The following is a 26,425-nucleotide window of genomic DNA, read 5'->3' as shown; positions in this document are numbered from 1 at the left end:
GATTTTGATTATAGGTTCTTCAGCTAAATTCAAATAAAATTATAAAGCTTATTTCCACTTTAACACAAATATTTCTATCTACACATAAATTTTTAAAAACATTTTTTCATAAAAATTATCTTTGTATCCTAAAGATATGAGCTTTCTTTTTTCCCCCTTTGTCCCCATGATTACCTCAGTCGTTTCCACTGTCAATGATGTTCACCTAATGCTAAAAATGGCTATTTCTGGATGGTGGCATCTTGGGTAATATTTTTACCTTTCCCCTTCTACTTCTCTTGAATTACAATAAAGCCATTTCTAAAGGACAGTTTGGAAGGTAAGTAAAGCATTTCAAGGTCATGACTTTGCAGGGAAAAAAATGCTAAAAGCAATAGCAAAACCACATTTTAAAAACTGGGAAGAAGCAAGAAAATATCTATTGCAGCCACGTGATGTGGTTTAATTTCACTTAAGCTATTTATAGAACATTGAAAAAACGGAGTTGGCATTTTATTTAAAAAAAACCACATCCTATAATAGTGGGTAGTATTTCAGCATTACTGCTTCCTGCATAATTAATTTTATTTATTATGCTCTTTGGTAAGGATTTATAGCTAAACAGCATAAGACAGCCAAATAATAACAGCTAACAGCATGAATGACAGTTCACTGTCAGACTAATAAGTGAAAGAGATTAAGTTTCATATATCTATATTTAAGGAACTTTGAGAAAAAATTCTTTTAAAATAAAAACAGATGGTTTTCTTCCTAGACTGCCAAATCTAGGAAAATCTCTGATCAGCAGAAAGTAAATAACAAGGGACAACTGAGTACATTCTAAGGTGATTATTAAACACCAAGTCAAATGAAAAGACAGAAAAACTTAAGAGACTCCAGCTACCTAGATGGGCCCCAGCAGGTGGGCACCACAGCCTCTGTTTTTTGGGATAAAAGCTGTTACAGGGACTGCTTCAGCCTCAACAGAAGGGATAGCTGACAAAACAGTCCTGTCATTAAATCACAGAACTGCAAAGAATTAATTCAGGATACCAGTGTTTCAAAATAAGCATCACCCAAGTCTGTATTTTTTCTGAGAAGGTTTAAAGGAGTACAAATGGCCAGGGAAGGAGTCATTCTCCTTGCCCTGCACTTTCTTCTTCCAGGTCCTCTTCTGACGGCACCGTGAGTACCAGTTTCTAACTTGTCTTTCCACTTCTGAACTGAACGCTGATGGTCTCACACCAAAACCTATTCCTGGGCCTTCTGCCCTCACCCACACCAAGCGCCCCAGGCAGGGCCTCCAGCTCCTCTCTAACTCCAGCAGCCCACAACGCACACGAATGCCCTGATGCTTATTCCATTAGTCTTCCCTGAAGGACACAGAGGGCAGCTCAGCCTTGTGCTACTAATAAAAATCTTTTTTACAATGAACATTCTTTTTTTTCTTTTTAGCTATTTATTTGGTTGCTCTGGGTCTTAGTTGCAGCATGTGGGATCTAGTTCCCTGACCAGGGATCAAACCCAGGCCCCCTACATTGGGAGCACAGAGTCCTAGCCACTGAACCACCAGGTGGTGGTGACAGTTTAGTAGCTAAGTCGTGTCCAATGCGACCCCATGGACTGCAGCCTGCCAGGTGCCTCTGTTCGTGGGATTCTGCAGGCCAAGAATACTGGAGTGGGTTGCCATTTCCTTCTCCAGGGGATCTTCCTGACCCAGGAATCAAACCCAGATCTCCTGAATTGCAGGCAGACTCTTTACCAACTGAGCTATAAGGGAAGTCCCACAATGAACATTCTTGTAGCTCAATCTTTACACATGTATTTGTAGAAGTATAGGAGAAATAAAGGAGAAATTCTGGGTCAAAGGCAGGTGCATTTTAGTTCTGGTCTACACTGTCCATTTGCCCTCCACCCTGCTGGATACAAGTCTACACTCTCAGCAGCAACAAGTGAGTGCTGTCAACTTTGTCCTTCGCTTATGTGACAGTTGAAAAATGGTATGTCACTGTAGGGTCATTTGCATCTCTTTTATTTAATCTGTGAATACTAAGAAATTAAAAAAGGTATACACAAAAGAACATTTTCCATAGCCCAGAAACGTCTATTTTATCTTAAGACATACAATTTCAAAGTATTTTCATGTGCCTGCAAATGGATATTTTTTTATCATAATGAAGTCTCAGATTCTTCATATATTTGCTGTAGCCTGATTTAAAAGAAATGTTGGATTTTATTTTCCGTGGAGGTTAGGTTCTAAAGCGAGCAGATACAATGCCATTTGAGTGAGCAGCAAGGGTAAACCTTAAAAAAAAATTGTATGGTCATTTTTACCTTTGTGAATTAGTTATACTACAGTTCATTTTTTCTACTGAACTGTAAGTTTTTTTTTTCCTACTTGACTGTAAAAGCTGTTTGTATATTATTAGTTTTTTCTGCTTTTTTAATGGCTTTATTTTTTTCCATTAGTTAAATATCATGTCTGCTGGTTTAAATAGATGATTCTTTATCTGTTGAAGTATACTTTCCTGAGACTCTCACATCTGGCACTTAAACCTGGAAGTGATTCTGCTGTTAGATAAAAGGCGAGGTTTTAATGGGATCTTTTCTGAATGGTTTTCCCTGACACCATGCTTTTCATAAGCCAGCCATTCCTCGTTTGAACCTGTCTCTGGGGGGCTCCTTCATCCTCTCCCTCTGAAGAGTCTCCTGGGTTTTGTGCTGGGGAGGCCCCAGGAGGCACTAACACTCCAGGCCAGGACGTTCTTCCTTAGAAGGCTGAGCCTTTCTGCTTTTACCAGCAGAGTTTTTCACTTTTAAACATTTTCCAGTTAAATGTACTGGAATGTAGGTATTTAATTAACATTTATGCAAACAGATGAAATCTGGGAGGGAAAAGAGAATGGCTGCCTCTGTGAAAATGAAACTGAATCCTTTAAAAGATGGGTTAAAACACCAATTGCTTAAAATACAAAAACAAAAAACTGCTGTGGAACCCAAGGAGGGAGAAAGAACTGTGAAAGCGCAGAAGGAAGACACGGCAAGCCTGGGGTTCTGCTCTTGAAGTGCACCTCACCTCACCTCAACTCACAGAACCCAGGCTGGCCGTGGTGAGTATGCCTGTCAGAGGCAAGGGTGTGGCCCATGCCAAAAGTGAGTCAACAGGGGCACACGTTCAGGTATGTGTGGAAGCAGCATTTTCAGACCTGTTTTAATCACACACTTTGCTTAAATCACAAATTTATTCAGACCTCCCAAGGACTTCTATTATAACATGTCACTTGGTTATCTCATGGGCCACATCAGATGTGGCCCTTTATTGTGCCTCTCTTTCAAATTTTTCATATTCTTGCTTGCTAACTGTTAAGAATCTAACTACAAATAAAAAGCAACTTCTTTGAGAACCCAAGTACAGCTATCTGTATTTACTTTTTCTAAGCATTTTTCTGATCCAGAGCCAAATTCTAGCCCAGGGCTCTTCCTGGGAACACCCAGGCCACCTCTCCCACCCTAAGACTCTTGGATGCTAGATGGGTTGTTGTCATGGCAACCCAAGGGGCTGATCCTGGAGGGAGGGCTCTCAGGGAACGTTTCCCTCACTACATGCTGTCCCTGCACCCCTCTTCACAGGCAAGTTCCAGGAAGTGGCCAAGGGGTCGTGCACACTGCCCATTCACTTCCTACCAGGAAGGAATCTGGTTTTTGTCCTCCTCATTTCAATAAAACTGGTCTCGCTCCTGGAACAATGCATTTAAATCTGTGTGAAATCTGAAGGATGCTTCAGAGCCTGCTCCCCAGCCTCTAGGCAGAGCTGACTACTGCTGAGCACAGTCTCCACAGAGGAGCTCCTCGACCTCCCTCTGACCCACAGCCTGTGATCCCTCCTGCACCCACAGCAGAGGTTTGATGCAGGCACCTGTGAGTAGCATCTGGCTTGCTGTATGTTTTGCTGGACTGCCTTGTATTTTTACAAAATACGAATTCACTGCCAACATCTGTGAGTTGAGATGTTTCACCCAAACATGCTAGATTCCTTCTTTCTCTGGAATACCTAGAAGTTGGTCCCTGACCTTTGCCATGTCTGATCAGCCACATGGTATGTCAGCACCAACTCCTTCATCTCTGTGGGCCCGGGCAGATGTGAGGCTGCCCTTGATGCAGGGTGTGTCCAGGCCTGACCCCCCAAAGGCCCTCTCCTACTCATGTCTGTCACTCTTGCACATGTGAAGGAGATGAAGTGCAGTGAAAGTCGCTCAGTTGTGTCTGACTCTTTGCGACCCCATGGACTATACAGTCCATGGAATTCTCCAGGCCAGAATATTCAAGTGAGTGGCCTCTCCCTTCTAAAGGGGATCTTCCCAACCCAGGGGTCGAACCCAGGTCTCCTGCATTGGAGGTGGATTCTTTACCAGCTGAGACACAAGAGAATGATGACCATCAAAACAACTATTTTGTTGAGGGGAAGAGCCGGTTACTAATGGTGCCCCCTGACTGGATCTCCATCTGGGGTCATGGGTCAGGCAGGGAACCAAGACTTCTCACTTATGAACTGGTTCACAGAAGTTGCAAAGAGCAAGGGTGAGATTATCCCGGGGGGAAGAGGCTGCCATGAGTCACCTTGGCCTCTGGGGCCCCTGGTGGGTGGTAGAAGGGGCTGAAGTCATGGGCTCCCTGGGACCACCCACACCTTTCATCCTGCCATTACTTGGCCCAGACCACGGTCAACAATCAGACCACAGGACCTTGCAGTGAAATCCCAAGTCACTGAGCAGCTTCTCTCGCTCGGCTACTCCCCTGCCCAGTCCTACAGGGGCTCTAGACACACTGTGATTCGTTTATTCGGTTCCTCTGGATCTGACCAGCTAGAGCACTCAGCCACAATTACTCAGGACCTCCTTGTGTGCAGGCTTATTTACGTGCATGTGCTGAGGTTTTTCTGAAGCATAGATACTATTCTAAAGTTATCATTTTTAACAAAAGCTTCATTCCCCCAAAACAAGCACTTTATACATTTTAAAATGGAATTAACCTCAGGCTGACCCTCTAATCGCTGAGAGTGACAAGCTTTATAGATGGATTCATTGTATCAGATACGAGATGTAGGCTGAACAAGAATTCCTGTGGCTTTGCTAAAGGTTCTTCTCTCATTCAATATTTAACCTCTGAATAAAATAATTTTAAAAAGACCTGGTAGTAAGACCAAGGTTAAATACTTTAAATACTTTCAAATAATTTCTTGAATAAAACGTCACAAGATTTGCATTCTATTAGTAATCTTAAGATTAAGAAGAGTAGCAATCAGAGAGAATAAGTAGGAACTGAAAACAACTCCAAGGTGCATATTAGATATTGTTTTAAGCCCTGTGTCTCTTTCAGCAAAGTGACCATGGCAGACAACACTACACCAATGTCTGTCTCCCTGCTCTTCTTAACAGAATTGATTTTGTTTAGGGCAGCAATGTGTCCAAATGAAAGTCCGTTGCCCAGCCTATGCTGTAGGATGAGAAGACCATAACACTGTTTTCTGCTTTTGCCCTTCCTCTTTATCTGTGCTGGAATGCAGGGCTGATGCTGGTGATAGGGCAGCCATCTTGCTAATATGAAGCAACAAGCAAGAGGATGAGGCCACGGGCTAAGGATGTTCAACATAAAGGTTCCTCATGGCACCTCTACCAGACCTGCCCGCCAGCTTTCATATTTTTTTGACACCCTGCCGGGAAGTGCACAACAAAATACTCACAGTCAGTGGTGTATTCCACCTGGGAGGGCTGCACGGCTGCACCATCTGCAGTGGGTGGGGTGGGGGCAGGACTGTCGGCCTGGGCTTTACGGACCAGCGCTGCAAGGGGGTGATCAGGGTCCACCACCTTCAAAGGCTGCAGAGAGAGAAGACGCCAGGTCACACCGTTTCCTGCATTCCAAGTCATGCAGAACCCTTCTGTGGCAAGAAGGTTCATCTCAACTTTAGAATAGTATCTATGCTTCAGAAAAACCTCAGCACATGCACGTAAATAAGCCTGCACACAAGGAGGTCCTGAGTAATTGTGGCTGAGTGCTCTAGCTGGTCAGATCCAGAGGAACCGAATAAACGAATCACTTCACTCTTCCTAATGACATGAGGGAAAGTAAGGACGGGAGATCAGGACTAGACTGCTGCTGAGAGAAGTGTCAGCCTCCAAATTCACTCAAAATCTCAAACTGTGTCCCTCCTCAAAGCAATTTCTCATTTTTAATCACCAACAGCTTTCAAAGTCCAATCGATCAGCTGCACTGCATGACTACTGAAAAGATAAGCTTAGGTCTGAGGGACCCGTTTTCTCACATCACAAATGGCAGCATGAAGGGTGTGGATTAACTCCTAATGATAAGGATGAAAAAAAAATTTAGGTTTTTAGGTAATACATTATGTTTCCTGTGATAGATGGTTTCAAGCAGCACATACTCTGTGAACCTATGAAATCCTCTCATAATAAAATCTGTATGAAAAACCCATTTTCTAAGTCTCAATCAACATTTTACTTATTCTAAATATCCCAAATAGTAAAAAATATACAAAATATAATAAAATGAAAATAATCTGCTTGGGATTATATAAAACAGGACACATGAGAAATAAAGGGGCCAAATCCTTTGCTGCCAAGTCAAACAAAATGGCGAAATATACCTCAACGATCATAAAACGAAATAGAGCTAATACACAAAAACATGCTTGCTTAACAACTTCCCAAGGTTAAATTAGCAGTTGTGTTCTGTAAGGAGACCAGCACCTTCATGAGCTCCTCCAGGCGGTTGCACTTCTTTGAGGCGAAGAGGGACGGGTGCAGGTAACTGCCGTCCTCCTCGTCGTCGTCATCTTCATTGTCAGAGCTGACGCCCGACTCTGAAAGCAAAGCACATTTCAAGACTTTAAGGTACAAATATACTGTGTGAGAGCGTAGGAACAGACAGAGGCGGAACTACATGCTGCCATTCCTCGGTTATCTGCCCAAACAATCCCTCTGGGAAACACTCCTCATCTCGCTGCCCCCAACTCACTCAACAGCAAGGCAGGCTGTGAGAAAGGCATGGCCCAGTGGCATCTCCCCTCTGGCATTTACTGGTCGGGGGCCACTGAGTATTCACATTTTTTTTTTTACAAAAGAGGCAAAAATCTCACTGATTTATGAAGGTAAAATAACAGCAACAGGTATTTTAGAAACCTACAGGAGACCAACATGGAGAAGGTAAGGTCTGTAGTAATACTGACACAAATGATTTTGAAAATCATGTTTCAGCTGAAAGAAAAATTCAACGGCAGACAGATATACAGCTGTCTCAGGATGTTATTCGAAATACTTAATTGGTCTTTGTCATAAGAATTCCAAATTTAGACACTCAACTTTAGGCCCTAACCGGGCGTGTACCCTAGAACCATCCATGAAGCATGAACCTGCTGCTTTCTCTGTGACACGTTCAACAGCCCAAAGGAAGGAATTATTTCTAACCAACATGGTTATGCTCTGATGGCATCAATATTTAATTCTACATCACCAATCTATAAAAATATTAATTAAGAATCTAATATATTTTCAGACTTATCAGGAAGAGTGTCACACTAGACTACAGAGCACCAGCAGGTTTAATCCTTGGGCATTGGCAGCAGGACTTCATAAATGTTCTGGAAGTTCTGCAGTGCAGACTTCAAGCTTATATCTATGAGGATGACCCTCCCTACACTTCTCCAGGGTCCTCCCTTACCCCTGCCCCATCCAACCCCAACCAATGCAGGAGAGAAACAGTGTCACATACTCTTTTTCTCTTCACTTTTGTTTTCTGCCAGTACCGTATACCGTCCTTCTTTCATCGCTTTCTGGATGAATTTGTAGTAGGGGTTGAGGTAGTGATCGAAGCGTAGAAAGTCAAATTGAGAGTTTCGGGCCTGCTTGGCTTTCAGCATTATCTCGAACTGTGCACCTTGTTTGCACACAAAGTTGGCCGTGCGCTCAATGATGGCGTGCATTTTGGCTGTTGGTGGCTATGAGAAAACACACACATTCATGTCACCAGTCTGTTCTCCTGTCCACTCACTACGTGACTCAAAACATAGAAATGACCCTGGTTTTTATTGCCAACTGTAAGAAATTACAGACATTTCAATGGGAAGAGCCCAGTTTGAACAGACTGTGACACTGGCCCCTGTCCCATGACACCCAGTTTCTGAATTTTGTGAGGAGAAAACTCCCAGGCTGAGGCAGGACATTCTAGCTTTGTACTGAACTGACGGGAGGAAGGTTTTTGTTAAAAAAATCAACATGTTTCCATATATTGGGCGCCCTTAACCATGGTTCCATGACAGGCTTCAGAGGTTATGAATCTTCTGGGAAGTTGTAAGTAAATTCGGCACATACACATGCATATTTCTAGGAGAGGGTGCATGTTTCAACAAGCTTTTCAAGGATCTAAGAATCACTTCTCTTTGGGCTCTAGAATCACTGCAGATGGTGACTGCAGCCACAAAATTATAAGACACCTGCTCCTTGGATGAAAAGCTATGACAAACCTAGACAGCGTATTAAAAAAGAGACATCGCTTTGCCAACAAAGGTTTATATAGTCAAAGCTACAGTTTTTCCAGCAGTCACGTACAGATGTGAGAGCTGGACCATCAAGAAGGCTGAGCACCAAAGAATTGATGCCTTCGAACTGTGGTACTAGAGAAGATTCTTGAGAGTCCTTTGAACAGCAAGGAGATAAAACTAATCAATCCTAAAGGAAATTAACCCTGAATATTCACTGGAAGGACTAAAGCTGAAGCTCCAATACTCTGGCCACATACTGGGAAGAGTCAACTCACTGGAAAAGACCCTGATGCTGGCAAAGATTGAAGGCAGGAGAAGAGGACGACAGAGGATGAGGTGGTTGGATGGCATCACTGACTCAATGGACATGAGTTTGGGCAAACTCAGGGAGATAGAGAAGGACACGGAAGGCTGGAGTGCTGCAGTTCATGGGGTTGCAAAGAGTTGGACACGACTTAGCAACTGAACAGCAAGGTGTGGTCTGGCCAGAACAGGGAGGGTTTTACCCACGTTTACTGGGTGAATCATCTTGTTGCCTTAGAGTGAGTTTACTACTAGGAATCAGACCCCACCTCTTTCCTGCACCTGCTGCTAAGTTACCTCTACCACATCCCAAGCTGAGCAATTCCTACCCACACATGAAGCCCCTCAGACCAGAAGCTGGAAGCCACATCTGAAATACTTTTATTAATATCAATGAAAAGATTAATACTAGAAAACTACATGCAAATAAAGTAGGAAATGACCTCTCATTAACAACACACAGTCAACATGCTTATTGTTATTTCAGGCCTGAATCCTTCACAAAATACCAATGACTTAATTCTCAAATGTGACTCCTGAACTAATGACGTCCTTCACTCTTGAACAGCATAAATGTCTATAATTAAAGCTATTTACTGATCCTAAAATAAACCAGAGGCCATGTTAAAGGCCCACTGGGCACTTAAGTCTGGACGCTGATGCATGTTTTCAGTGGCTTTGGCTCACCAGGAAGATTAATTTTGGAGTCAGTGTATATATGATAATTATTTATGACTACTTCAGAATAATGATCCTTACGGGAAAATATAACCCCATCTGCCCCCACAAGTAGAGATGTTCTCTCATGACCCACCAACCTGTTGGGCAGTATTATGGCTAAGGTGGTTACAGAAAAACAGACGGGTAATTTCACAAAGTGAAGATGAGTATAGAGAAACAAAGCATTTAGGAACATCCCTGAACATCCTTTCAGGATCTGTGACTGAAGCAAATGTATGTAAGACACTATACAGTCCCTCTCCACTTCATTTAGTTGTTTTTCTGGGGTTTTATGATGTCCCTTCATCTGGGACATAACTTTCTGCTTTTTCATTTTGATGAACTTTCTGTCATACGGTTTTTGTTTTAGTCGCTTTGGGACTGTGCCTCTTGCTTATTCTGTCTGCCCTCTGATGGAGGAGGCTAAGAGGCTTGTGTAAGCTTCCTGATGGGAGGGACTGGCATGGGAAAAACTGAGTCTTGGTCTGGTGGCCAGGGCCTTGCTTGTAAAGCTTTAACCAATTATCTGCTGATGGGTGGGGTTGCACTCCCTCCCTGCTAGTTGTCTGGCCTGAGGCAACTCAGCCCTGGGGTCTGCTAGCTCCATGGTGGGGTTAATGGTGACCTCCAAGAGGGCCTACTCCCACGGGGACCCTCCCGACCTGATGCTGCCAGTGCCCCGGGCCCCGCAGTGAGCCCCTGCCAACCCACACCTTCACAAAAGGCCCCCCAACACTAGCAGATAGTTTTGGTTCAGTCTCCTGTGGGGTCACTGCTCCTTTCCTCTGGGTCTTGGTGGGCACAAGATTTTGTGCCCTCCAAGACTGAAGTCTCTGTTCCCCCCAGTCCTGTGGAAGTCCTATAATCAAATTCTCCAGGCCGGAATACTGGAGTGGGTAGCCGTTTCCTTCTCCAGGGGATCTCCCCAACCCAGGGATCAAACCCACCTCTCCCGCATTGTAGGCAAATTCTTTACCAGCTGAGCCACAAGGGAAGCCCAAGAATACTAGAGTGGGTAGCCTATCCCTTCTCCAGCAGATCTTCCTGACCCCGGAATTGAACTGGGGTCTCCTGCATTGCAGGTGGATTCTTTACCAACTGAGATATCAGGAAAGCCCTCTGTGATCACAGCCCCAAATGAATTGATTGAGTCATGAACTACACTGTAAAAACAAAACCATGGATGTAAAAGCAGGGACTACAGGGTTGTCAAGTTTAGTCTACTAAAACCAGATTCAAAATCCTGAAGCCAGAAAGGAACATGGTGACGTATGTGTTTTTACAAATACATTTAAATTCTGCATGGAAAGAGGGACAAACGGTTAAGAGACAAAGTACCAGAAGAACAAACATGCACAACACATACTGGACCAGGGGTTAGTCAGCGCTCATCATATATGAACAGTCCTCACAGTCTCCTGAGAAAAACACACGAACTCCCCAGGGACATGGGTAAATAATTTTTTTCTGCACCCCCATCCCATGGCAACACACCAGCTGAACACATGGTGAGAATTAACACTCTAATCAGAGCAACCTTCAACGAAGCGTAACCACGTGACCCCAAGTTCTGCAATGGCTCTGGGCTGCAAGTGCAGGCCTGACCTACAGGCTGACCTGGGGCGGCTACTCTTGAAATACTGGTGTCAGGGGGACTGAGGAGCCGAGCAAGCACAGTGCCTGACTCACAGCACCTGCTCAAAGAACACTCCTTATCTGCTGTTGCTATTAACCTACTGGACAGAAACCCAGCCCATGATGGGAACTGTGCACTGAATCCTTCCCCCTTTTCCCTCTGCCCATAAAGTAAGTTAAACAAGCACATTTCATTGGAAGGACTGATACTGAAGCTGAAGCTCCAATACTTTGGCCACTTGATGCAAAGAGCCGACTCATTGGAAAAGACCCTGATGCTGGGAAAGACTGAAGGCAAGAGGAGAAGAGGATGACAGAAGGTGAGATGGTTGGATGGCATCACTGACTCAACGACTTGAGTTTGAGCAAACTCTGGGAGACTGTGAAGGACAAGGAAGCCTGGCATGCTGTAGTCCACGGGGTCGCAAAGAGTCAGATGTGACTGAGTGACTGAACAACAAAGCGCATTTCCCATGGAAATACACTCAAATGGGCGTGCTGAGCAGCAGCCCTTCTGGTCCCCACGGCTTGAGGGAAACGCAAGAAGGTACAGGACAGGCCCAGAAGGCCCGTGGCATCTCAGGTGGGTGAGAGACCAGGTTGAGACATGCTCTCTACCTTCCCTGCAGTGTAAGACAACACAATCACAAATGGGCCTGGGCGTGTGCAGAACTTGGGAGGTGACAAAGCCTGGGAAAGGAGCAGGTAATTGAAAACACTGTCAGGACAAGCACTGAGCTACATATTCTGGCAAAAACTAGGTCCTCATTTCCCAAGGAACATACAAATAGCCACAGAGTCGGTATAAAAAGCTAAAATACAGCTGTGAGGCCACCTGAGACCTGAAACAAGTGGCCGGCCTCGAGCCTGCACCAGCGCACGTCTCCAGGGTGCCGCGATCTCTTAACTGCTCCCAACCCTTCACACGAAACCCCCAGAGCCCCTGCAGCCACTGGGTTCTTAAACCAAAAACTCAACTTAGAAACGAAGAACCCCTAAAGCACCTGCTCTCTTTACCATCCCCAGCCCCAATAGCCAGGAGCTAGAGAAGCCCCTGCCCACTCAGGCAGCAAGTGTCCACATAAACACATACCAGCAGTTTCAACATTTAGTGACCGAGAAGGAATCTATGACACAGACATCTGCCTACTGGAGCTACTCCACTAACGTGGACACGACAGTGTATAACGTTCACAGCGGATCACTGCTCCAATTCACAGTAATTATGAAAAATCCACTACTGACGTCACCATAAAGGAAAAGCAAGCTGTCCACTGGAAACCCAGTGAGCACTCACAAGTGGTTTCTACACAGAGCAATTTCCTACTCAAGAGACCATTTTATAAAAACATCAGAAGAGAGCAGACTTCCAGTTCAAGATGGTGAAGCAGAAGGACATGTGCTCATCTCCTGCGAAAGCACCAAAATCACAACTAGCTGTTAAACAACCATTGACAGGAGGACACTGGTACCCCCCCAAAAGATACCCCACATCTAAAGACAAAGAAGAAGCTGCAGCAAGACTGTAGGAGAGGCACAATCATGATAAAATAAAATCCTACACCCACTGAGTGGGTGACTCGCAAACTGGAGAATAATAATACCAAAGAAGGTCTCCCACTGTTGTAAAGGTTCTGAACCCCACGTCAGGCTTCCCAGGCTGGGGATCCGACAAAAGGACTGGGAATCCCTAGGGAATCTGACCTTGAAGGCCAGTGGGATTTGATTATAGGACTTCCACAGGACTGGGGGGAACAGAGACTTCAATCTTGGAGGGCACAAAAATCTTGTGCACACCAAGACCCAGAGGAAAGGAGCAGTGACCCCACAGGAGACTGAACCAAAACTATCTGCTAGTGTTGGGGGGCCTTTTGTGAAGGTGTGGGTTGGCAGGGGCTCACTGCGGGGCCCGGGGCACTGGCAGCATCAGGTCGGGAGGGTCCCCGTGGGAGTAGGCCCTCTTGGAGGTCACCATTAACCCCACCATGGAGCTAGCAGACCCCAGGGCTGAGTTGCCTCAGGCCAGACAACTAGCAGGGAGGGAGTGCAACCCCACCCATCAGCAGATAATTGGATTAAAGCTTTACAAGCAAGGCCCTGGCCACCAGACCAAGACCCAGTTTTTCCCATGCCAGTCCCTCCCATCAGGAAGCTTACACAAGCCTCTTAGCCTCCTCCATCAGAGGGCAGACAGAATAAGCAAGAGGCACAGTCCCAAAGCGACTAAAACAAAAACCGTATGACAGAAAGTTAATCAAAATGAAAAGGCAGAAAGTTATGTCCCAGATGAAGGGACATCATAAAACCCCAGAAAAACAACCACATGAAGTGAAGAAGGAACCTGCCAGAAAAAGAATTCAGAATAATGGTAGTGAAGATGATCCAGGATCTTCGGAAAACAATGGAGAAGATGCAAGAAATGTTTACCAAAGACCTATAAGAACTAAAGAACAAACTAACAGAGATGAATAATACATTAGAAGGAATCAACAGCAGAATAACTGAGGTAACTGAGGCAGAAGAACAGATAAATGACCTGGAGGACAGAATGGTGGAAATCACTGCCTCAGAACAGAATACACAAAAAAAGAATGAAAAAAAAAAAAAAAAAGAAAGAAGACAGCCTAAGAGACCTCTGGGACATATTAAACGCACCAACATTTGCATTATAGGGGTCCCAGAAGGAGGAGAGAGAGTAAAGACCTGAGAAAATATTTGAAGAGAAAATAGCTGAAAACTTCCCTAACAAGGGAAAAGAAACAATCAACCAAGTCCAGGAAGCAGAGCGTCCCAGACAGGATATATCCAAGGAGGAACACACTGAGACACACAGTAATCAAACTGACAAAAATTAAAGAAAAAGATAAAATAGTAAAAGCAGCAAGGGAGAAACAACAAATAACATACAAGGAAACTCCCATCAAGTTTATCAGCTGATTTCTCAACAGAAACTCTACAAGCCAGAAGGGAGTAGCAAGATATATTTAAAGCGATGAAAAGGAAGAACCTACAACCAAGATTTCCCTACCCAGCAAGACTCTCATATAGATTTGATCCAAAAATCAAAAGCTTTCCAGACAAGCAAAAGTTAAGAGAATTCAGCAACACCAAACCAGCTTTACAACAAATACTAAAGGAACTTCTTTAGGCAGGAAACACAAGAGAAGCAAAAGACTTACAGAAGATAAACACCAAATAATTAAGACTATGGTAACAGGATCATACATATCTATAATTACCTTAAATGTAAATGGATTAAATGCACCAACCAAAAGATAGAGATTACGGCAGATGAAAACATGTGCTTGTATGCACTTCCATACATATGTATCACATCACTCTGCTTGACCCCCCAAACTGCATGTAATTTTTTTATACTGTGAAGTTAATCATGTTCCCATTATGGCTTGCAATTGTAATCATCTTTTACTTTTTGTCTGGTCATTGATTATGAAAACTGATAAAACATCTTCCTCTATTGTGATTATGTAACTATTACTCACTTAATACCATTGTATCATGACTGGTCAACAGAAAAATAATAAAACTCTATATTACCAAAACTAAAGGGGAAGAACCATCAAATCCCTGCTGCACTAAATATGGGAGGTGTCATGCACACGTGAGGAGAATGCAAAAGCTCCTGTGAGTTTTCAGTGCCCACTGTTTATTCAGTGATGCTGTAGCAGGACACACAGAAGGACCTGGAATACCCACATCCAAGGCAGGAAGACACCAAAGAAAAAACTTTACAGTGAGCACAAATAGCCCTTTTCTGGCTATGTACATGCAACAAAAATGTTTTAAACATCCCTAATAAACATGTAAGGATCCTACAAATCATAGCAACTTATTATGGCCCGACAATTAAAAGACTATGAGCCACAGTTCCTGCCTGCTGTGTGTGACCCAACTTCTTCACTTCTCTTCATCTGTGAAAGAGAGATAGTAACAGGAAGCTACTTCACAGGATCACTAGCATTAAATGAGGTAATAGGTGGAAAACCCTTGATGAGGCCTGTTACAATGTAACCTTAACCAAATGTAGCTGAAATAGCCAGGTGAGGTGAGATTAATCCAACTCCGCCAGTAACCAGCTGCAGAGCACTAAGGTGGAGAGGATGCCACCCCGGTGTTCCTCCTGAGTGCAGGGGCTGCCTGGAGATACCACAGGTTCTTGACATACTAGAGAGGAAAACCAGGCGGAAGTGTGCCAAGGGAATGTCAAGGTGAAGACACTTATCTTAAGTGCCCACAAAAACCACATTAGAGAAAGATAGGACAGAGCAACTTTACTGAAGCCAAGCTGCTTTGAGCAAGAGGGTTTTTACACCTAAACGTGGCTAACAGTCTCCTCACCAGAAATTCTGACTAGGTTTTTCTGTGCTGGTAAAATCTGGGGATTCAACCACATGGTCTCTGAGAGTGAGCCAGCTCCCCCAGCTGATGCTCTGGTCTAGTGATTCTTCTGTAATGTTTCTTTGTCTTCAGAGAAAAATAGGCGGTGTGTGATGATTTTTCCTCCATTAACTCAAAAATTATTGTAAAGCATCACACAAACTGTGAGGCGGCTGTGACTGTGGTGAGGCTCTCACATGAGTACTTCCTGCTAAGTGCTAACAGTGAATAGCATCGTGAAGGACAAAGACACCTACCAGTTCCACATCAGGCGGCACGTTCAGTCCTAATGGGGCAATGAAAGGCTCCTCGTTTTCCTCCAAATTTTCAGCTTCATTTTTTTCTGTATAAAAAGAAAATATAGAACTTCAGAACCACGACCTGAGAAGACGGCCACAGTGGAGGGGAGAGCGGCACGAGTATCACCTGGCCCCTCGTGGTCTTGTCATACGTCACAGCTCCCAGGAACACTTCCACTCTCTATTCTGTGTTCACTGTACTACCTGTGGGCAAAAGCACCTCACCAGATCCCAGAGGGGCTGGGGTGGTGCAGCATGGGGCCATGCCTCCCTCGTTCTTGTCTGTTTCCTCCTGGTACAGACACAGTGGCAGCGTGGACTCCAGGGCCATGGTGCGGGTGCAGTGAGACAACGCATGTGAGCGTTTCCACCCCAAGGCTCTGCACGTAGCAGGCGTGCGACACACTTTCAGCTCTCCTCCTTCCCAGCCCCTCTGATCTGCTAAGCCCACCCTCCCACTATCTGGGTGGGTTCCCCAGAGGGCCAGGCACAGCACAGGGTGTCAATTACAAGACGACCATTTTCAGCACTGAACCATAAAATCCCTGCATATAACTGCCAAGACCTCTCCACCCAAGCAAACCACCTCTCTCTTCACAAATAATCAGATGTATGTCTATTTTCATTTCTTGTTTAACCGTTCACTTAACAAACATCTGTCTACTGGAAGCCAGACAAGACACTACACACTAACTTTCTGAATTCTAAGGTACCTATATACATCTCAATTTAAGGAACAATTTAAAAGGATATGGTGAAATGTACGAAAACATACTGGAAAACTTGTAAAAGCTAATGTTTTTAGAATTTCAACATAAAGAATTTCAACATCTACTTATTTCTTCTTTCAAAAAAGATGATGTGAAATAAACATTAAGTCTTCATCAAAACGAATATCTCCACTGTACATAATGGAGTCTCTTGAAGAGACAACAATTTCAAACTTAATTCTCTGTGAAGCTGAGAAGGAACTTTATATAGGCGTCACAGTACACAAAGACCTGGGGGCTGCAGTCTGATGAGACATAGACTGATTAAGTAAGCGTATTCACCAATGTCCCACAAGCTCACGTACCCTCGGCTCTCTCCCAAGAACTGAAGACTTGCTATGGCGTGAAAGTTCCCTGTAATCAGCAACCCCTCTGTTCAGCTCCAGTAACCAAATGACACAGCAGAACTGATAGGTTATTAGAAACAGTGGTTTGCAACATGCCAAGTAACAGCTTAAAATCCCCAAATTTCTTTGGGAATGAGGTCAAAGCTGTGAATATATAAAAGTATAACTTCACCATATCTCCCTAAAATGACAAAGTGCTATAAACTTTGTTCAAATAGACTTTCCTTAGTGCTAAGCTGTTCTCAAAAATAAAGGAACTCGGAGCAAAAGTGCTATTTGGAACAGTTGGTTACAGATTTGCTTTGTTCTTGTACATACTTCACAGAAAAATGGTTTTAGTAGCACAAAATAAAAACCAACTATTGTAATGTTAACTCAGATTCAAATAAATTTAAATCTTTTCTTGTTAAAGAAAGGGATAGGTGATAATGATGAAAACCTGTGAAAATAAAAGATGGAACTGGGCTGGAAACAGTAAGCTGCAGACAGGGAAGAGAGAAGTTACACAGAACTAAATGTGCCGTCAAAGGCTTCTGGTTAATATCACAAGGATTTACAGCAGTCAAACACCAGGACACTGCAGTCGCCCCTCAGTGTCTGCAGGGGCACCAAAATCTGGGGATGCTCAAGTCCCAGAGCTGGTCCTCTGTATCTGTGGCTCCACTTCTGTGGATTTTACCAACAGCACAGTACTGCTTTTTATCGAAAGAAGGAAAAAATCCGAGAATAAGCAGACCTCCCCAGTTCACACCTGTGTTGCTCAACAGTCAACTGTATGGCATTTTTGGAAATCAGGGAATATTGAGACATGTTGGTGACTCAGAAAAACAAACAAAAATTAAAATTTTAGACTGCAAGATAATGCAGCAGTAAAGTACAATCTGGTTGTTAGTGGTACTGGGTACCAAACTGTGTTCTATTTCAAAAGTGTGTGTATGCATAGGTACACATCCAAGTATGTATGAGTGTGTGTGCATGCTTACATGGTATTTGTGTATATGGCATTTTATTTATACTAGTGTAAATTAAAAGTTGAGCTGCAAGTTTTACAGGGCCTCAACTTCCATTAAAGAAATTAATCAGCACACAAAGCAAAATTTGGAGGATGTGGTTACAGAAACAAGACTTTAAATACGGAGAAATTTACATTAAAGAGAAAAGACACTAAAACTTGGAAGAGAAACTAAGCCACATTGAAGTTCTTAAAATTCAATGTTGTTGTTATTTAGTTGTTAAGCTGTGTCCAAATCTTTTGCAACCCCGTGGACTGTAGCCCATCAGGCTCCTCTGCCCATGGGATTTCCCAGGCAAGAATAGTGGAGTGTTTTCAATAATCTAACCATATGTGACATCAGGTAGCCCAACGATTACAGTGAGACAGGTGCCCAACACCTAAAACAGGGGTCTGCGACATCTTTCTGCAAAAAGCCAGACAGTAAATATTTCTGGCTCTTTGGCCAGGTGGCCTCTGTCTCAACTACTCCACTTTGTCAATGAACTGCAAAAGTGCACAGACAAAACAGGGGCAAATGAGCATGGCCGTTCCAATATAACTTCACAGAAACGCGCCAACTGGTCTTCAGTCACAGTTTGCTGATCCCCAATCTAAAATGTTAAAGCATACATAATGTACAAGGCTCAGAGACAACAACAAAATTGGAACTGTCCGGAATCCTAAGATGAATGACTTATTCTAGATTAAGGAATGAGTGTATACTTTTCAAACCTGCAAGAACACATCTACCGCACCCTAACTTCTGAGGTCTGCTCAGATTCAAAAGTCAATGCAAGAAGGTGTTTAATACTTTAACTAAGCTTTGACTCAATATGATTAAAATGACATCTGGGAAGATTTGAGAAGCTTGCAGAGCAGAGCTGTGCAACAGTGACTCTTACGCCCATAAAGTAACGAGCAGAACGAAAGCAAGGGCGACGAGGCGAGTGTCTGCATGAGCTGGCCCCACATCTCGCTGCCATGCCCCATGGTGAAGAAGCTGGGAGAACCCTAGTGGGGCTGCAGGGCATAGGCATTTTAACGTGCAGGGCAGACGGCATTTTAATATGAACTGCCACAGTTACTTCATACTTGCCGGAAAATTTGTTACTTGAGGAGAAAACAATTAAGTAAGTCCATATCACAGGTTCAGCTAGCTCCAGAATTCCATCTCTCTATGATGTGATTCCACTTCATTACTCCGAACATTTGAATAGGTTTCTGAAGTTCTTCTTCTCTTTAAACAGAATAGCCTGAATAAAGTGATCCACCCTTAATGTTCCAAGTGTGTGTTATCATTATTGATAATTCATGACTCATCAGTATGCAGGGCTGTAATAAAGGTGCTCTCAGGGCTTATCAAAGTGAATATGGAGTTTATTCCTGAATTGCACAGGTCCAGTTTTTTTAGTAGCACTATCGTTTACTTAAAAAAATATTGAGTTAATCCAAAAAGGCATAAATTTAGAATCTTTATTTCTAGGTAAATATTACTTACTTTAAAATACTGTGGTAAGTCTATGTCCTAGGGCTTATTGAGACTAACCAGGACACCCTGTGCTATCTTCTGTTTGATAATAACTGACTCCACAGGTGTCCTTCCACTGGACACCTGTCATTTCACTCATGGAGTGGCTATGAAGAAGCAGGTTAGCAGGAGGGTGGTTAATGCCTGTCCCATCAATGCTCTGAGAATGAGTTACTGTGGATTTCAACACATACACTGTCTGTCTGGAAACACAGAATCTAGAGTAACTTCCTGCTCCATGAATCCAAAAGAAAGAAAGGAAAAGGCAACCAGATCCTTGGAAGATAACTGAAGTCTGAATTCATTCCCACTTCCAACAACAATTCTTTTCCTACTTCTTAGCTTTGTTTTACCCTAACATCAATCATGTTTCCTCTCTGTCCCACGATGACACTGTGGCTGTTTAGTGCCCGTAATCGTGCTCTGAAGACTCTACGGTTACATGCAGTGCCTGCCCAACAGCATCACCCGGGCAGCCCCCTCACCTCACCTCTCTGTTTGGAAGGTTCCTCTTCCTCCGTGGGTTCGGATGGGTCATAGTAATCACTGCCGTACGTGAATCCCACTGCATTATAGCTCCCGTCCTCCGCCAGTGCTTCACTCAACCGCTTGTATTCTTCCTCTTGAACAAAAATGAGAATTATGTTAACAGAAGCAGAAATTTACTGAGAAACATTTTATATATTTCTAAAGTTGTGGCTATCAGTAAAGCATACAACACACTTTTTCCAACCTCTTTTTGAGGCAAAAATGTTTTTTAAAATTTCACACTTCACATCTATCAATATGTACTTTTGCCAGTACATGTTTACCACAGACAGCGGATTACACGTCTTTTGTGGAAAATTTCTTCCTGCTGAGAAACTTGGGGATTAAGAACTGTATTAAAGATTGTTATGGCAAAGACAAGAACATCAATTTTCATTTATACGATACTGTTAAAGAAGAACAGTTAAAGAGTTTGGTTTTTGTTTTTTCAAATCCCAGTCTGCCCTCAAAAGCTGGGAAAATTCTCTGTGGCTCTATATATAAACTATCCTGAGGTCCTCTCAGAACGCAAAGACTGCTGTTTTTCCAATCCACTGGGTACTGTCAAGATAATATCAGAAAGAGTGAGTATAAAAAAATGAATGGGAGTAAACTTTTAAATACTTAAAAATTTTTTAAAAAGTTTGTTGCTTAAGTAAGTTTTTCTTGAGCAGTACCTTGCCTTGCCTCCTCCTCAAGCAAGTCCGTATGCAAGGCTAAATACCTCTCTTCATCACACAGGGTCTCTATTCGTGCCTCCTCTTCGGAGAGCTGGTAATCTCTGTTCCATGTGGAATACTCAGCATCATACTCAGAAAGGTCATGCAGGTGACCGCGCCCATCATATCTGTAATATGAACATGCTGGTCAATGGGAAGAAATTAACGTTTGGGTTGGTTCGTGTGTGACGTTTTCTATGTATACTTACCAATCAAAACAAAGAAATAAAAATATGAAAGCAAACATAAAAATTCTTCTCATTATATTTAATTTGGCTAGTCATATCTCACCTACATTTAAACTCAAGTTATCTTAACAAAGTCTAAATTCCTTTCTAACATATGATAAAACTTATAATTAAAGGTAAACAATCCTTTAATAGCTTAAATGGTATCCACTTCAGTGGCAGTTCTTACCCTTTATGGCTTGGTTAACCATTCAATGCCATTTGTAAGGAAAAAAAAAAAAAAGAAAAAACTTTTTTTTTTCTGAAAAGTCAAATATCATAGCTTACATTCACACAAACCGAATACATAAATACCTATCCGTAAGAACCAAACGGTCGAAATTTCCTCGCTTCTTTCTGCTAGTCCCGAACTCTCAGGAGAGATCTTCACCAAAGAAACTTGCGTCCATTGGAGGTAAAATCTTGGCTAGGCTCGCCCCCTAGCCACTTGGCTGAGGAAATAAGTGCTGGGTTATGTGATAGAGAGACACACATACATAGGAACAGTGACATATACGTGCAGTTTAAGGAGGTTCACTAGAAACAGAGCAAAACTATTAGAAGATTCAGCATAAAATATGTGCTTCTAAACTTTATGCCCCCAGGATATAACATACATGAACACACATCCATGTGCACTTGCGTGGACCCATAGGTTTGTTAGCCAGATGAAGACTAAGGAAGCACTTTCTGCTATGCTTTTAAGTACAAAAAGTTCAATGAAGATGCTGTCAAAGTGCAACTCTCAGATAATGAGTGAATTAGTGAATTTTACTTAAGACACTCAGATTTAGGGTTGCAAAAATAGATGTAGAGAGACAAAAGTCTGCTTAATTTTTCAACGCTGACTTTTGTAATGAGGATTAGAAAATATAGGGGAAAAAAAGACATTTACAGGAAAAAAGGCCAAATATTTCAGGGTAGCCAAGTTATTGCATATTATTAAATTTAAAAATTATTTTTACTATGCTGTAAACCTCCTTAACTTACAAATGTAGATAATTATCTTAAAATATTACACATCTACATGTGTAGCGTTTGCTCCCCACTGGTTTTGGAAGACCTAACTCACATCATGTACAGAATGATATGGAAAACTGTATAAAAAGCTCAGACTTCCTCGCTTATCAAACTTTAACAATGCCACAAGTAACACTTTTCAAAAGGAAGCCACCTGACAACTCAGGCGACATCATTCAATAGAAACCATGGTTTAAAAGGTACAGCATGCTTGAGCAGAGTGCCGGGGCCCTCAGGTCCAGACCTGAGCTGGTGACCCTCCCTTCATGAGTTCTTCTTGTCTAGATCTAACTCCAAGTGGAAACGTCGGGGATGGAAAAGGCGTTTGGTCATTAATGTGTCCATTCAGGCCAGCTCAGAGGTCATCCCTATAGTCAGGTTCCAGGGCTTTGCAGAATCCAGTTTTAATTGTCTCAAACGATGGGCTTCGTTCACTTGGAGAGACTATTCCACAGTTTAATGGCTGGTCACGGTTACTTTTCAGTCCGGGCCCCAGAAGCAGAGTTGCCAAACTGGCAAAAACCAAACCCACAAAAATCCCAAGGAGAAAGAGGGACTGAAAACATGGGAGGGGAGGGGAGCAAACAACCTACATCATGTAAGGTCATCCTTTTCAAATCAAACATCTTTAGAAATTTAAATCCCATGACCCCTCTGTCCAAAGTGGCCAAACACGCTCCAGGGTGACTATCTATAAGAATGTTTGATTTGAAAAGAACATATCTGTCTCAGCTCCACCCTTCAGTTTTAAAAGACAGTGAAACCAGCCCTAAGAACAATACCTCTAAGAGCAAGGCCAGGGTCTGCAAAAAGTCAACTGGCCTTCAACTGACTGGCAACTTAAGCCTCAATCTGTGAAACTCATCGGATTAACAAAGGAAAGGGGAGGAATGGGGAGGGGGGTGGATCATATGTCATGACAGCAAAATACGGGCGCTCCACTGAGAGCGCTGGGGATAAGAGAGGTTCAAAGCCAACTCTTGGGGTCCAAGAGGTCTCTAATCGCGACATCAGCTTGCGGCGTTTCGGGTTGCCCTCCCACCACACGGAGCTGTGGGAGCGCGGAGGGCCCCAGAGCGCCGGTCAGGAGAGGCCCTGGGCCCGGGCAGCTTCCACTGCCCGGAGTGGCAATTGCAACCCAGCGACAAGAGTGAGGGGTCGTGAGGGGCTGCGGGAGCAGAGACGATCCCTCCGGCGACAGACGCGGCACGCAGCTCCAGCCAGTGCCTTAGGGCAGGTTTCACCATCCCCTCCCCCGCAAAACCAGGGGGATGTGGGGACAGGGGAGGGGTGTCCCCCGGATCCCCGATGACTCCAGAAAAACCCCTTTCAGTCCTGGCCATCAAGTCAACATCAGACGAAATCAAGCGGGCGAGGGAAGGGGAGGACCGGCGGGTGGGGGGAGGAACCGACCTGTCGATGAGGATCTTGTGGTCCCCCATCCAGGGGATGAGGTGCTGTCCCTGTTCCTGGGCCAGGGCCCGCTCATCGTCTCGGAACAGCTTGCAGGCATAGCCGAAGACCAGCAGCTCCACTCGGTTCCCCCCACCGCCGGCACCGCCGGGCCCGGTCTCCTCCTTCGCGCCGCTTTTCCTCTCGGTTTTGGTGCGGCCTCCGCTCGCGCCGTACATGACAGCGTCCCCGGCGTCCAGGCTGATTTTCTTCTGCGCCGCGGCCGATGTCCCTGAAGCCTCCGCTTGGCCTACCCGCTCAGTCAAGAGCGCCGCATCCCGGCCCCAACCTAGACACTGCCGCCATTGCGGGCAATAAAATGGAGGAGCGCAACTTCCGGCGAGGTGCAGCCCTACTTCCGGCGAGCAGATTCCACTGATTAGCTAATCCACTCTCGTCGTTTGAGCCTCTAGAAAATATTTGGCTCTAGGTTTTCGCATTCGGAGGTGCCGCCACGTTAGGAACTTCCGTTTTCAGAGGAAAGCGCGTTTTTGGTGTGGATTTTCTGCAGCGGCAGTCCAGAGCAGTGGCGAAAGCGCGGCTTCGGATCGTGCGTTACCTACACCCGGGCGCGTTCGGGCCCTGGGCGGAAGGAGGGCGGGCGCTTCGTGGGCTGCGTACGCGGCTTGGTGGGGCGGGTGCTGGTTCCTGGGAGAGGTCTTTCTGTCAGCCGGGCCTGGACCGTGCACTCTGGGGCCAGGGACCGTCGGGTCGGGTTCTTGGGGGCCGTGGGGCCGTGAGGTCGTGGGGTTGAGTGTTCTGGGGTCGGGTGCTCTGGGACCGAGGCACCGTGGACTCGGATACTCGGGGGAGTGGGTCGTGGGGGTGCGTGTCCTGGGCCCATGGGGTCGGGTGTTTGGGGGCCGTGGGGTCGGGTGCTCAGGGCTCGGGGACCGTGGAGTTGAGTGCTTGGGAGGCGGGGGCCGTGGGGTCGTGGGATCGGGTGTTGTGAGTTAGGGGGGCCGTGGGTCGTTGCATCGAGTATTTTGGGCCGGGGATTCTGGGGCCCGGGAGATTGACAGGGGTGTGCCTTGGGAGCAGGTCGCATGGCTTTTCTGAAGCCCTGGTTTCTTCTCCGTCCTGGGGGTCATGACCCTGGTCTCGCCTTCCTCAGAAGGTTTCCTCAGCGGTTGTCAGAGTTCTTCGTAAGATGCGAAGCCTCTTGCCTTGACGGATTTTGTGGTCCTGGGACCCGTGTAGGAGGAGAGTGGTGGGAACTGCGTGTGTGGACACCTGCCAGTTGAATGCGGGGTGATTTTGCTTTGGTTTGTTTCGTCTCTTATTTGTTTAGTTTTCTGGTACAACTGCTTTTGGAAACTGTCACTCTCTGATGAAGTTCAACGTATTTACCTACACCCTGCAGTTCCACTTGTCCGTGGATACCCCGATGGGTACCCTCATGTGGTACCCGGAATGCTGCAGGAGACCTGGACACAAGTATTTATAGCATCCGTCTTCAATGGCCCCAGACTGGAAGCAGCCCAAGTGTCCATCGACAACAGAATGTTCAAATACATTGTAGTGTAGTTATATACACAGTGGAATATACAATGAAACTGAATGAGCTGAAGTTACAAGCAAGAGACTGGATGAATGGGAAACAATTTTGAGCAAAGGAAGCAAGACAGAAAAGTGCAAATAGTACCTTTGTGATTCCAATCCTAAAATTCAGTCAAAATTAGGCTAAAATGGAACACTCTGGTGGTCCAGTGGTTAATAATCTGGGTTCAGTTAAGAAAACAAATGTTCTGCAGAGGGAAATTAATACACTGAGCTGGTAATAAAGGTCTAGGAAGAGCTGAAAACGGGTAGGTGGGGTAACCCTGATGAGCCAGCGCCCCCACTACCCTGGAGGCTGGAGTTGGTTGCTTCCTCACAGCTGGGGTGGGGTACCTTCTTAGGTTGTGAAGGAAGGGCTGTGCGGAGACCTAGAATCAGGAAGAAGATACAGATAAAACAGGAGATGCCATTCAAAACAGAGAAGTAGACACATGCACTGACCTGCCCTCCAGCACCCAAACAGCATTTGTTGAATGGAGGTGAAGCCAGTGGGCAAGGAAGCCTGTATGCTCGCTCAGTCTGCAGGCCAGGCCTTTTGTGACACTATAAAAGGGCGTCAGTGGTCATGAGGGCAGATAGGTGCCCTCCTGAGCACATGTAAGGACTCATTTGGTCCTCATGAGGCCCAGTGAGAAACAAGACAACAGTCTCCAAATAGGGTTGATGATGCTAAGCCTCATGTCATCAGACTAACAGCTGATTTAATTATGGTTTTGACTCTCCTAGAAATGGGATTTTTTTTTTTTTTTTTTTTTTTTAGAAATGGGATCTTAAATTGGCAAATCAGGAATCACTTGGTCAGCACTAGTTAGGTCACTTGCTTTTTAGACCCCTGCCACCTCCTCCAGGAGAGTAACCTTGCAATAACCAACCTGTTTTGGGGCTAATATGACTTCTTGTTCCTGCTCGCTTCTACCTATGAAAGGTTTTATATATATTTGGTTGTGCTGGGTCTTCAGTTGCAGCATGCAGAGATCTAATTCCCTGACGAGGGATTGAACCCAGGTCCCCTGCATTGGGAGCATGGAGTCTTAACCACTGGACCACCAAGGAAGTCCCCTATAAAAGTTGTTTTGTACAACTTCTTGGTACGTCTTTGTCTGTTAATTTGCATGCTGCCTGATTCATGAATCATTAAATAAAACCAGTAAGATCTTTAAGGTTTGCTCAGTTGAATTCTATTCTTTGATCAAAGTTGTCCTGTGATCTCAATTACCTGGAGATGTTCGTTAACTTGTCCAAGGTCACACGTCCCTGGCTGGCTGCCCCCAGGGCCTGTGCTCCTACCCATCAAGGCAACTGTCTTGCCGGGTCGAATGTGCTCATCACTGGAAATAAGAGAGTTGATGTTCCCTGTCTTTGAGAGGCTCGTGATCAAGGTGGGGAGAC

At 44.6% G+C, this 26,425-nt stretch overlaps 1 protein-coding gene across 5 annotated transcripts in view; it reads right to left on the bottom strand.

Moving 5' to 3' along the window:
- Positions 1-23,818, bottom strand: part of LOC122694014 (splicing factor SWAP) — a 79,227-nt gene extending 55,409 nt beyond the window's left edge. For 2 of the 5 annotated variants that reach the window (XM_043902130.1, XM_043902131.1), the window contains exons 1-7: positions 23,438-23,818; positions 20,736-20,905; positions 20,021-20,152; positions 15,850-15,935; positions 7,768-7,993; positions 6,747-6,859; positions 5,720-5,855 (exon numbers count right to left, since the gene is read on the bottom strand). In XM_043902130.1, the coding sequence (XP_043758065.1) occupies positions 5,720-5,855; positions 6,747-6,859; positions 7,768-7,993; positions 15,850-15,935; positions 20,021-20,152; positions 20,736-20,905; positions 23,438-23,655 (1,081 nt within the window). In that variant the 5' untranslated portion in view covers positions 23,656-23,818. Of the gene's footprint in view, positions 1-5,719; positions 5,856-6,746; positions 6,860-7,767; positions 7,994-15,849; positions 15,936-20,020; positions 20,153-20,735; positions 20,906-21,319 lie in introns of all 5 variants that reach the window. The other 3 variants (XM_043902128.1, XM_043902129.1, XM_043902132.1) reach the window with 3 other exon arrangements.
- Positions 23,819-26,425: the final 2,607 nt, after the last annotated feature.

The sequence above is a fragment of the Cervus elaphus genome, chromosome 5 (assembly GCF_910594005.1).
Source record: "Cervus elaphus chromosome 5, mCerEla1.1, whole genome shotgun sequence".
In the NCBI taxonomy this organism is placed as follows: Eukaryota; Metazoa; Chordata; class Mammalia; order Artiodactyla; family Cervidae; genus Cervus; species Cervus elaphus.
The sequence above is the reverse complement of the archived record's forward strand: the minus strand, read 5'-3'. Positions and strand labels throughout refer to the sequence as shown.